The 12,399-nt window shown below is 42.0% G+C and overlaps 2 protein-coding genes across 6 annotated transcripts in view; one reads left to right on the forward strand and one right to left on the reverse strand.

Moving 5' to 3' along the window:
• LOC106583488 (cryptochrome-1) overlaps positions 1-5,951 on the forward strand; it is a 12,747-nt gene extending 6,796 nt beyond the window's left edge. For all 3 annotated transcript variants that reach the window (XM_045705438.1, XM_014167722.2, XM_014167723.2), the window contains exons 4-14: positions 574-716; positions 808-992; positions 1,105-1,202; positions 1,294-1,434; positions 1,568-1,873; positions 2,067-2,218; positions 2,443-2,645; positions 2,794-2,907; positions 3,056-3,151; positions 4,081-4,289; positions 4,744-5,951. In XM_045705438.1, coding sequence (XP_045561394.1) covers positions 574-716; positions 808-992; positions 1,105-1,202; positions 1,294-1,434; positions 1,568-1,873; positions 2,067-2,218; positions 2,443-2,645; positions 2,794-2,907; positions 3,056-3,151; positions 4,081-4,289; positions 4,744-4,761 — 1,665 coding nt within the window. In that variant the 3' untranslated portion in view covers positions 4,762-5,951. The remainder of the gene's footprint in view (positions 1-573; positions 717-807; positions 993-1,104; positions 1,203-1,293; positions 1,435-1,567; positions 1,874-2,066; positions 2,219-2,442; positions 2,646-2,793; positions 2,908-3,055; positions 3,152-4,080; positions 4,290-4,743) is intronic.
• Positions 5,952-6,797: 846 nt separating this feature from the next.
• LOC106583492 (transmembrane protein 263) lies at positions 6,798-10,303 on the reverse strand. 3 transcript variants are annotated; one of them, XM_014167733.2, is made up of 3 exons: positions 9,914-10,303; positions 8,967-9,048; positions 6,798-8,423 (listed from the first exon to the last, which is right to left on the reverse strand). In XM_014167733.2, the coding sequence occupies exons 1-3, from the start codon at positions 9,920-9,922 to the stop codon at positions 8,116-8,118; spliced, it is 399 nt and encodes a 132-aa protein (XP_014023208.1). In that variant the 5' UTR covers positions 9,923-10,303; the 3' UTR covers positions 6,798-8,115. The 3 variants fall into 3 exon arrangements, with proteins under 3 accessions (XP_014023208.1, XP_014023207.1, XP_014023206.1); XM_014167732.2 differs by having other exon boundaries at positions 8,967-9,051; positions 9,914-10,296; XM_014167731.2 differs by lacking the exon at positions 9,914-10,303 and adding an exon at positions 9,189-9,844 and having other exon boundaries at positions 8,967-9,051.
• Positions 10,304-12,399: the final 2,096 nt, after the last annotated feature.

Here is a 12,399-nt window from a genome sequence, read left to right on the forward strand (position 1 = left end):
CATGGTGTTTATACGTGTGTACTATTGTTTGTACAGATGAACGTGGTACCTTCAGGCATTTGGAAATTGCTCTCAAGGATGAACCAGACTTGTGGAGGCCTACAATTCTTTTTCTGAGGTCTTGGCTGATTTATTTTGATTTTCCCATGATGTCAAGCAAAGAGGCACTGAGTTTGAAGGTAGGCCTTGAAATACATCCACAGGTACTCCTCCAATTTACTCAAATGATGTCAATTAGCCTATCAGAATCTTCTAACGCCATGACATCATTTTCTGGAATTTTCCAAGCTGTTTAAAGGCACAGTCAACTTAGAGTATGTAAACTTCTGACCCATTGGAATTGTGATACAGTGAATTATAAGTTAAATAATCTGTCTGTAAACAATTGTTGGAAAAATTACTTGTCAGGCACAAAGTAGATGTCCTAACCGACTTGCCAAAAGTATAGTTTGTTAACAAGAAATTTGTGAAGTGGTTGAAAAACAAGTTTTAATGACTCCAACCTAAGGGTATGTACATTTCCGACTGTATCCACCATACTGTATCAGTGTTTGCTGTGTCCTCTCCTCTCAGGACTGGAACATCTCTCAGCTGACGTTTGAGTGTGACTCTGAGCCATTCGGTAAGGAGAGGGATGCAGCCATTAAGAAGCTGGCCACAGAGGCTGGAGTGGAGGTGGTCAGCAGGACCTCACACACACTCTACGACTTGGACAAGTGAGTGGGACACCCGGGTGACATTTTCACATGGAGGCTTGGATTAAAACGAGCCCTGAATTGAAACCCTCTCTTCCTCTCCTCTCTGTAGGATCATGGAGCTGAACGGGAGTCACCCTCCTCTCACCTTCAAGCGTTTCCAGATGTTGGTGGGCTCCATGCTGCCCCCGGACTCCCCAGTAGAGGCTCTGTCCCAGGCCAGCATGGGTCGATGTGTCACCCCCGTCTCAGACAACCACAGGGACAAGTATGGAGTGCCCCTACTGGAGGAGCTGGGTAAGACAGTTCACAATTGTTCCCATTGAAATCCATACTTGTGAAAAAAACAATTTCACAATACTTTTACCGCAAGTGTCTAAACATGCTGTGTGCCTGTTTCCCTCCCCAGGCTTTGACACTGAGGGCTTGGCTCCAGCTGTGTGGTCTGGAGGAGAGAGTGAAGCTCTCACCAGGGTAGAAAAACAACTTCGACCTGACCTCTCCACAGTACGTAACACACACACACAGACACACACAGACTCAGACTAATGTTTTATATCATATATGTATCATATATTAAACCTTTCTCTCTCTCCAGACATGGCAGGTGAATTTTGAGCATCCCAGGAAGACCGCCAGCCCCCTGCTGCCCAGTCCTCTGGGTCTCAGCCCCTACCTCCGCTTTGGATGTCTGTCCAGTCGACTCTTCTACAGCAAACTGGCAGAGCTGTACAAGGAGGTAGTGTACATTAGACACAGCTATCCCTACTGAACACTAACCCCAACTCACAATCATCACAACTATCACGCAAGGTTGTTTCTATTTTTTGTTTGTGTTATATTTCTCTTCTCTGTCCTCACCTCGGGTGAAGACGAACAACAGTCCTCCCATCTCCCTCTACGACAAGCTGCTGTGGCGTGAGTTCTTCTATACTGCTGCCACTAACAACCCTCGCTTCGACAAGATGGAGGGCAACCCCATCTGTATCCGCATCCCCTGGGACCGCAACACAGAGGCGCTGGCCAAGTGGGCCGAGGCCAAGACGGGCTTCCCCTGGATCGACGCCATCATGACCCAGCTGAGGCAGGAAGGATGGATCCACCACCTGGCCAGACACGCCGTGGCCTGCTTCCTGACCCGGGGAGACCTGTGGATCAGCTGGGAGGAGGGCATGAAGGTAATGAGAGAGAGGAGGAGGAGGGTGGAGGGAGGGAGATAAGGGTTGGAGGAGAGAAGACATGTAGATTAGCTAGGAGGAGGGGATGAAAGAAGAGAGAGGGAAGGGGGAGGAAGAAAACTGTAGAGACATTATGTGTGAATGACTGTGTGTTGTTGTTCTGTGAATCTGACTATGTTTACCTGTCTGTCAGGTGTTTGAGGAGCTGCTCCTGGATGCAGACTGGAGTGTGAACGCAGGCAGCTGGATGTGTTACTCCTGCAGTTCCTTCTTCCAGCAGTTCTTCCACTGCTACTGTCCTGTGGGCTTTGGACGAAAAATAGATCCAGAAGGAGACTTCATCAGGTTGGTATATCTAAATTCACGCACATAAACAAACAACATGCACACACACACACAAACAACATGCACACACACAAAGTATCAAAGCATAAAGTATCAAAGTATCTGCTTTAACAAGTCATACATTGGCAAGGCTGTTCTGTAAGTCTGTCTGACTGCTGTCTGTATGTGGTGCTGAACCAATTCCTCTGGCGATGGGCTGTTTTAATTTCTTCTTCTGCTTGCAGGCGATACTTACCTGTCCTGAAAGACATGCCAGACAAGTACATCTACGACCCTTGGAACGCCCCCATAGAGGTGCAGTCGGCGGCCAGGTGTGTGGTCGGCGTGGACTACCCCATACCTATGGTGAACCATGCAGAGGCCAGCCGACTCAACATAGAGAGGATGAGACAAATCTACCAGCAGCTGTCAAGATACAGAGGACTCAGTAAGTATTTTTCTCCCTCCCTCTCTTTGTATTGTTCTCTCTCTATCTCTCTCTCTCTATCTATGTCTTGCTTTCTGTCTGTCTCCTCTCTGTGTTGCTATCTCTCTTTCTCACACCTGCTCATTATTACTTGTCTCTCTTCTGATAGGCTTACTAGCTGCTGTGCCAAACAGTCCTATTGAGGGTCTGAATGTGAATGCGGTCAAGCCGCTGACGTCGCCCTCTACTGGTAGAAAACACAGCGGGACCAACAGTCATCATGGTGAGCAAGGACCATGGCCTAAAACACCTTTCCTGTTGTTATCACACCATGACTGCAAAGTGAGCGTACTCTAACTCCTCCTCTACTCTCCTCTCACCCTCCCCTCCCACTCTCCTTTACTCCTCCCCCTCTCTTCTCCTCTATCCAGGCCGTGGTAGAGAAAACAGAAGTGTAATAGTGAACGGTGAGGAGCAGACGGGACCCAGGGGAGTTAGACCACGACCTGGACCAATATACACTCAGAGTAAGACTAGACACGGTATATCATATCAGACTAGACACGGTATATCATATCAGACTAGACACGGTATATCATATCAGACTAGACACGGTATATCATATCAGACTAGACACGGTATATCATATCATACTAGACACGGTATATCATATCAGACTAGACACGGTATATCATATCAGACTAGGCACGGTATATCATATCAGACTAGACACGGTATATCATATCAGACTAGGCACGGTATATCATATCAGACTAGACACGGTATATCATATCAGACTAGACACGGTATATCATATCAGACTAGGCACGGTATATCATATCAGACTAGACACGGTATATCATATCAGACTAGGCACGGTATATCATATCAGACTAGACACGGTATATCATATCAGACTAGACACGGTATATCATATCAGACTAGACACGGTATATCATATCAGACTAGACACGGTATATCATATCATACTAGACACGGTATATCATATCAGACTAGACACGGTATATCATATCATACTAGACACGGTATATCATATCAGACTAGACACGGTATATCATATCAGACTAGACACGGTATATCATATCAGACTAGGCACGGTATATCATATCAGACTAGACACGGTATATCATATCAGACTAGGCACGGTATATCATATCAGACTAGACACGGTATATCATATCAGACTAGACACGGTATATCATATCATACTAGACACGGTATATCATATCAGACTAGACACGGTATATCATATCATACTAGGCACGGTATATCATATCATACTAGACACGGTATATCATATCAGACGAGACACGGTATATCATATCAGACTAGACACGGTATATCATATCAGACTAGACACAACAGTCACTTACAGTATTATGTTGAGGAGGAAATTCTTATGTGTCTATTTCTGTTTTTCTCTTTGTCACTGCAGGCTGTGCAGAACAGGCCCAATCGTCCAATCAGGAACTCTGTCGGACAGGATGTGCCCATGACTTTGCTGTGCCTCAGTATCCAGGTTATCTGGTCCGGGGTGGGGCCGGGTGCAGGTCTAGGAAGAGGAGACGGGAGTTGGAACAGGAAGTGGCCAGAGACAACGACTCTCTGTCTTACGCCTTCAAGGTGCAGCGACACAATAAACAGGTAAGTCAGGGGTCAATGTGTGTGTTAACATAGACTGTAGAAAACAGAATGTAATGTCTCTGGGGTGGATCGATAAGTTACAAAAAAATCGGAATATTCATGTTTCTGAGTTCATGAAGTTAGACTTTTAGGAGCATAGTATAACTGACTCAACATTGACATTTTAGGCATTTAGCAGACGCTCTTATCCAGAGAGACTTACAGTTTGTGCATTCATCTTAAAATAGCTAGGTGGAACAACCACATATCACAGTCATAGTAAGTACATTTTTCCTCAATAATGTAGCTATCAGCAAAGTCAGAGCTAGTAGGGGGAAAAGTCAAGACTTTTTTAAACGTTATTTATTTATTTTACACTCAGTTTATCAGTGATTCTGCATTGTGATATTGTAAACCCATCTGGTATTTACTTAGTAAAGCATAATAATAATGTTTCCTTTGTTCTGTGTTTCAGAAGAGTACGGGTCAGTAGGATGAGAGGATGGCTGTGTCTTCATAAGCTGCTGCCGTCACAGATGGATATTATTATACATACTGTACATAGATGTTTAAATAAATATTTTACATTTTTGTATCAAGGAAAAGCCTCTGTTCCTGTATGAGATGTGACATGAAAGTCCCTGAGTATTCAGATTTGTGATCTCAAAATGTATTATTTAAATTTGAAAAAATGTTGAAATCAGTTTGGACTTATCGTAATCTAATTTTGGGAGCCCAAGGTTAGGACTCTAAATTCCCCACCTAGGTTGAACTTGACTGATGATGTAAATATGTCAGTAAGACTGTTAGACTGTAGCTTTACTTCTGTACTGTATGTGTGAAACAGACTGATAGCCTGAAGACAAATTCCTTCTGGACTTATTCTGACAGAGCAGACAGACGAATAATATAACCATTTCACAGGAGACCTGATATTTAAATCTGGGTCACCCATTACCTTTAGTGTTTACCTTTGACCTCTAACCATGAGGACGCAGCAAGTGGATTGGTCAAATCAAACCAGCAGCTCTCTGTAGCGAAAGTGTGTGTAATAGCATATGGCTGTTCATCATGTGTTATTTTCCCACCATGTTTCTTAATTTCTGCTAAAATGGAGGGTGAAGAATGAATGCTATTCTGGGTATAGAATATGAAGTGCCTAGACGAGGTCAGTGGTACTTCTGTTGGTAGACCAGTGTCCTATACTATACAGTATTAGACACACAGCAGTAATGTTCCATCTATCCAGCAGTCTGCTGGAGACACCTCCGTTGGAAAACATTCTTCTTAGATTCACCAGATTCTGAAAGATGTATTACCATTACATGCCTTTATACTGTTTTCCATAGTGTAATGTCAACTCCCTCAAATGTAATATCAGTGACCAGCAGGCAGGACGTCAATCTTCAGTTTGAAAATGCTAGTGTATGTTATGTTGACTGGTATCATGCAGGTTATGTTTCCATAAATAACAGTATGTTGCTTTTGTACATTGTTTTTGGGGGTTTTCCCACTGGCACTGTGTATGGCTGCTTTTGTTTTTACAGAATTACCAACAAATAGCCTTCAGATATACATGATGTTCAAATAATATATATTGTATATACAGTATACCTCTCTCGGCTTGTCTATGTAGACCATTCTATTTCAACTGAAATTAAATGGTTGAAACAACTCTCTGTACACTTGACTTTTTAATGTGTGGTTCCATCTTGTCCAATTTCTAAGGGTATTCTAATTTCTGTTTAGGAATTTGCAACGTTTGATTAATTATTTCATAAGAGATATTGGTAATAAAGTTATTACAATCATTTAGCTGGGACACTCATTCTCATCTGCTTCTGTGTTTGGAAATAGTTGACTTGAAGAGAGACCATCTTGGTTCCAGACTGACAGCAAGGATATGGAGCAGGTAAGCATCTGTAAACATCCCTCCCTGAGACATAACATACAAGATACCATTGGTTTATCAGCAGCTTGTTGAAATAGACATGTGATCATTTGTCATTTAGCACATCTTTTGGTACATGTAGAGCAGTAAAAATAACTGTCAAGAGAGGATTCTATATCTTGTCTGGCTGGTTGCCAGTTTGAGCTATAGACTAGTCAACCTGTTGTCTTGTCCATAGTGATGTAGTGCTGTGTCATGCAGCAAGTCTGGCACCCAGGCTAATAATAGGACTCCATAGTGACCCCAACACTCAGACCCTTGAGGCTCAGCAACACTCAGACTTTCAACATGGCAACATAGACATTACACTAGAGTAAGATGCCATTAGAGAAATGCAGTTCCCAATGGACTACCCTCATCTAGTGATGTGGTACCAAAGACAGTGGATAAATGAAGATGTCCTACTCAGGCAGTTTACCATTGAACAAAAATGCTCTCCCATAGGCACCAATGCAATAGCAGCTGGGTCTGGTCTGCTTAGTTCATTGACCAATAATTTAGCAAAAGAACAGATTTGGGCAGCCTTTGACTTGAAACCACAAGGTACATCAAGTTGTGATTAAGACACAGGGGCAAAGTTAAACTTCCCTATGACACTTTAATAATATGTCGGAAAGTAAACATACAAGACATTCACATCAGCATTCTCTACCAGCAACAGCCCAGTCATGCCAGAATGTAGACAAACCCAAAATGTTGCATTGAAATGCTGAATTTCCATAGAAATATTCACAAACATTAAAAAAAGGGGCCAAAACAGACAGGCAGTAGAGAAACTAGCCCTTCATCAGTAAATATATTTTTTTATATAAAATTGATGACATTTCCAGTTCATATATGAATCAATTGAAAAACCAAAGGTTAAAGTGATCATATCATTATGCCACCACCGCAACCCAACAGGGCTATTGTCTCTCTCGGAATCATAGCACCTCCAACTCTTATTTTGTAAATGCTATCAAACTCCTTTCAAAAGTCCCAAACAGCTATATCTTCAACACATGTTCACTGTAGCATTTTGAAACGAGCAATGTTCTGTGTTAGGACAGCGCTCACAAAAAGAACAAACAAAAATACCAGCACATCATAAACCAGGCTTTAGTTGGTTGGAGAAGAACCCAGCTTAGCATGTCTGTCTCTCTCGAACTGCTAGACAATGTCTTAAGGCTTCAGGGGCCCATGTTGTATTGGATGACGAGCCCCTGTACACATTGCATAGCGAAATTGTGTCGAGGGGGAACGGGGGTCAAGGACAGCAGAGAAAGGGACGTGTGACCCCTGCCCTGAATAACATGAATCTCCCTCAACACCAGCTACGTTTCCATCCAATTGGCGACAGATTTTCATGCAAATATTCAAATAAAGAAAACACGCTTTTTCCCCACCAATGGTGTTTCCTCCAAACATACTTGTTGCAGATAAGTTAGTGCGTGACGACGTAGTGCACACAAAATGTACTTTTTCACTTCAGTTTTCATGTACCGAATAAAAATCTCAAGTTCAATATGTTTCTTCGCATTTTCAACTCTACCTATAGCTGTCAGAATAACAGTTGCGTTAAATAGCAAATTACCAAAACTACCTGTTTCCATCACAGCTGTCGTGATTTAAAAATGTTTATACGATCTGACTTTACTTGCATAAAAACATGGTTACAGACTAAGAAAACAACAAAAAAAACAGGGAAAAAGGGAGGCTACAGAAGGCACTACTGAACAAGTTCCCTAAGTACAACTTAGTGAATGTGCTGTACAAACTAACAGAAGAAAAATAAATGTCCATTGAACTTTGAAAACACGGTGACTAGCTTTGTCTCAACTCATCACATCCTCTTATGGCTCAGTCGGGGGGGTGGGGGGGGGCAATGCATTGTGTGTTGTGTCCATCTCCTCCTCCTCACTCTGCCTTGTCCTTAGTCTTGGATCTGAACGGAACTTTGCTGGCTACAGTGGAACCCACCGATGACACGCCCCCGGCAACCGATGACACGCCCCCAGCAACCCCTTTCACCAGGCCGACGCCCATCGAGGGGACAGAGGTGACTGCTGATTTGGTGTACTCCAGACTCTTCCCACCCAGCCAGGCGACTCCTCCTACCGTGGCTCCCACCATCGTTTTACTGGCGCTGAACAGGCCACCCCCGACCCGCCAGATCATGCCTGGCTGGGCCACGGGGTGCTCCTTCCCTTCATCCTTTCTCTCATCTACAAGAAAGAGATAGCTTTTAGAAAGACCACACACATAAAAAAAACACCTCGGTAGAGTTTCAGAAAGACAGACCAGAGAGCAAGAAAGAGTGAGGACCACATGTCATGTTTATGAGACTGACAGTTACCAGAGAGTGTGAGACCAGACAGAAAACAGGTTGTGCTTGGAGAGAGGCTGCTTTTTAGAAATAGGCTTATACCTACACACATTGAATCATATTGTTAAACAATAGCAACATATGTCAACACTGAGGTATTCTACATAATGCACTTACTGAAAAATCTTTCCACAAGACAGAGAGACTGACACGCAGTAAAACCCTTACCCTTCCTCTTGCACAAACAAACATATTCCCTTGATACATCTCTCAAGTTGCTTAAATAGCAACAGCCAACCCTTAACCTGAATTGCACCATATCCCAGATGATTAAAGGGTCCCTTGACAAACTGGCACTTTAAAAATGCCCACCAAGAGTGATGCAGCAGAGAAAGATTGCGCAATGCAGAGTGCACTGTTGATGTGTTCTGTGCCTAGTTACCTGATGTGGGGTCATTTTCAGTGGGCTCAGGTTCTTCTCCAATGAGACAACCTTCAGGCTGGGACTCTGGGGTGGCATTCACCTTCTGACACAGAAAAGAAATAAGAAATTATAATAATAGATACAAGTAGTATATCCTATAAGTTGTTAAACCACCACTAGCCCTATAAGCATTAGGCAACATCTCTGCAGGCAAAATCAAAAGAGTATAATCAAACTCACTTGGAAATACATTTCTCAATAGAAATATAGGTGTACATTTTCTGATCCAAAATGTTCGCTGCCACGTTGGGGGTGCGTTCAGGCTTTACCCTGTAGGCCTACTGAGCAGCCATGAAAAACGTTCTACGTGCATAATACGTAGGTTAAGTAACAGCATATTAGAAAGGCCATTATTGGGGCTTACTTGCGCAAAACATTCAATTTGACGGGCCCCGTCAAGCAAACAATGTTCCAAACCTGTGCTTGTTGATCTTAAAAGTTCTTGCTCTTGTTGTAGAACCATAGGCTATAATCCTTGGTTGTTTCGTGTAGATTAATGCCCCTTTGTTAATCAAAGAAAAATTAAGACGGAGCCAAGGCTACAGGTTTTTAAAAACAAGGGTCTTAAAAAGTCACCCCGTCGTGAAAGCTCTGCTCTGTTTGGAATACGTATGCTGCGCTGAGTGAATAACACGCACGAAAAGTGGATAACGAAAAGCAAAACGTCAATCATTTGGGGGACTATATATATCGTTTTTACTATATTTATTTTGGGTTTTTTAACCTGTTGTGTAAAACGACTAGCTGTGCATCACTCTGCATCTAATCACTTCGGTTTGGCATTTCGTTCGTACGCAATGGTTTTATCATACCCCAATCTATATGCAGTATCACTTTACTTGTCGAAACACATAGGAATGCATTGTGAAAATGAAATCGATATAATAGGCCAGACAAATCCTTACCTTCACCATGTTTCCAGTACTTTCCGATGGCCGCTTGCAGAAGGGAATGCTACGTCTTCAAAAAACAACGCACCTGGGACAAAGAATAACTGGTGCGCTCGTTTGTCTCCTTGAGAAATACTATCGCAATGTTCCGCCTCCGAGTTCTTACTTTTGTTAAAAAATATATATTAAAAGCTGCTCTTTACTAATAACGCCCTGCCCTCTATTTCAACGCACGTATAATCGTACTTTCGAGGCTTCAAACTTTTCCTAAAAAAAAAAGTATACTGTTTATCTTGTTGGTTCTGCCGACGTGGCGCCTCAACTACTGCGCTCGTTTGCCCCTCATCTCCGGATCTTGCGTCACCTAAAACAGGCTGCGGCCTGTCTCTCTTCATGAGTGCTACACTTCTTACGTGTACTACATGGACTACATATTTACTTTTTAAGGCTTCACTTAAAGAGAAAATGACAAACTGTTATGTAATATGGACGAATTTTCATTGACCCTTTGGACTATACCTATCAAAAAAATCACGACATGGCATATCATTCATAAGAATCAGTACATCTTTTATATTTTGGTAATACATTCATTCAACTAAATAACAACAGGTGAGTAATATATAACGTTTGTTTATTCAGCATTTGTCCATGTTAAGATATTCAACATATGTTACACCATACCAACAATATAATAACTCTATATGGACCCTTATCACAGAAATCCTGTGTTTCAGGGAAGGAAATATATTGTGTTCATCATTAGGTAACAGCATCCTAATTCATAAATACATGTCATGGCAAACCCTGGTTCAAGAGCTCTATCTGTCCCAGTCAGTGGAGGCTCCTCAGAGGAGGAAGGGGAGGACCATCCTCCTCAGTGAATTTCTTACAAATAAAAATGGTAAAACATTTAAAAAGTTATAATTTTTAGATAAAACTATACTAAATATAATCACATCACCAAATAATTGATTAGAACACACTATTTTGCAATGAAGGTCTACAGTAGCCTTAATAGCACTCTGTAGGGTAGCACCATGGTGTAGCCGGAGGACATCTAGCTTCCGTCCTCCTCTGGGTACATTGACTTCAATACAAAACTTAAGAAGCTCATGGTTCTCACCCACTTCCATAGACTTACACAGTAATTATGACAACTTCCGGAGGACGTCCTCAAACCTATCAGAGCTTTTGCAGCATGAACTGACATGTTGTCCACCCAATCAAAGGATCAGAGAATACATCTAGTACTGAAGCTACAGCTAGCAAGCACTGCAGTGCATAAAAAGTGGTGAGTAGTTGACTCAAAGAGAGGGAAAGACAATAGTTGAGATTACATCGTTTTTTTTCTCCAGTTTCACTTACTTAGCTAGCAAATGCAGCTAGCTAGTTTAGCCTACTGAAACACCCTGCTCAAACAGAGGGATGCTGTGTTAGCTAGCTGGCTATGACTATCCAACACAACACTGGAACTCTTCCAAGTCAATGTAAGCTTTTGGTTTAACTAATTGATTGCCACCAGGGCCCGTGCTAAACTGCTTACTGACTGCACACTGTAACCTTACTGCATGATTGTAGCAGGTTTACTAACATGTTAGTTCTATTAGCTATGTTGACTATGATGTTACTTTAACTAATATGGTGTCAACGATTTAGGCTGTGTGTTGCAGTTATTATATGGTTTGGCTTGGGAAGGTTTTTTGTCTGGTCACATACAGCTGATGTGTTGTGCATTGAAGTCCACAAGTGAAGAGAAAATGTGAGAAAAGGAGAGCGCATAGATGCGAGAAGGAATACAACGTGGCTGCTATGAAAGTGAATTGTGTTTACGAGTGATCAGGGGTGTATTCATTCCGCCAATTCTGTTGAAAAACATTTATCTTGTTTGCAACTGTTGGACTAATAATTACACCCTATATCAGCTAGATGCAGGCAAGAGTGTGCAAGGCCTGTGTGCACCTGTGTGCACCAACAGTTGAAGTCGGAAGTTTTGAAATGCACTCAAGTTGGAGTCATTAAAACTATTTTTTCAACCACTCCACAAATTTCTTGTTAACAAAATATACTTTTGGCAAGTCAGTTAGGACATCTACTTTGTGCATGATACAAGTCATTTTTACAACAATTGTTGACAGACAGATTATTTCATTTACAATTCACTGTATCACAATTCCAGTGGGTCAGAAGTTTACATACACTAAGTTGACTGTGCCTTTAAAACCTGTTGAGGACAGGCGTTCCGCTACACCATTTTAAAGATACACTTCTCCTTAATGTAACCACATTGTCCGATTTCAAAAAGGCTTTACAGCAAAAGCAAAACATTAGATTATGTTAGGAGTGTACATAGACAAAAATAACCACACAGCCATTTTCCAAGCAAGGAGATGTGTCACAAAAACCCAAAATACAGCTAAAATGAAGAACTAACCTTTCACAAACTTCATCAGATGACACTCCTAGGACATCATGTTACACAATACATGTATGTTTTGTTC

Source organism: Salmo salar, chromosome ssa22, assembly GCF_905237065.1.
Source record: "Salmo salar chromosome ssa22, Ssal_v3.1, whole genome shotgun sequence".
Taxonomy (NCBI): domain Eukaryota; kingdom Metazoa; phylum Chordata; class Actinopteri; order Salmoniformes; family Salmonidae; genus Salmo; species Salmo salar.

Excerpts from the sequence above, each read along its gene's own strand:
- LOC106583492 (XM_014167731.2), bottom strand. Across the intron at positions 8,424-8,966 it reads TGAAAATGACCCCACATCAG|ATGAGAGAAAGGATGAAGGG; the intron begins GTAACTAGGCAC and ends TCTTTCTTGTAG.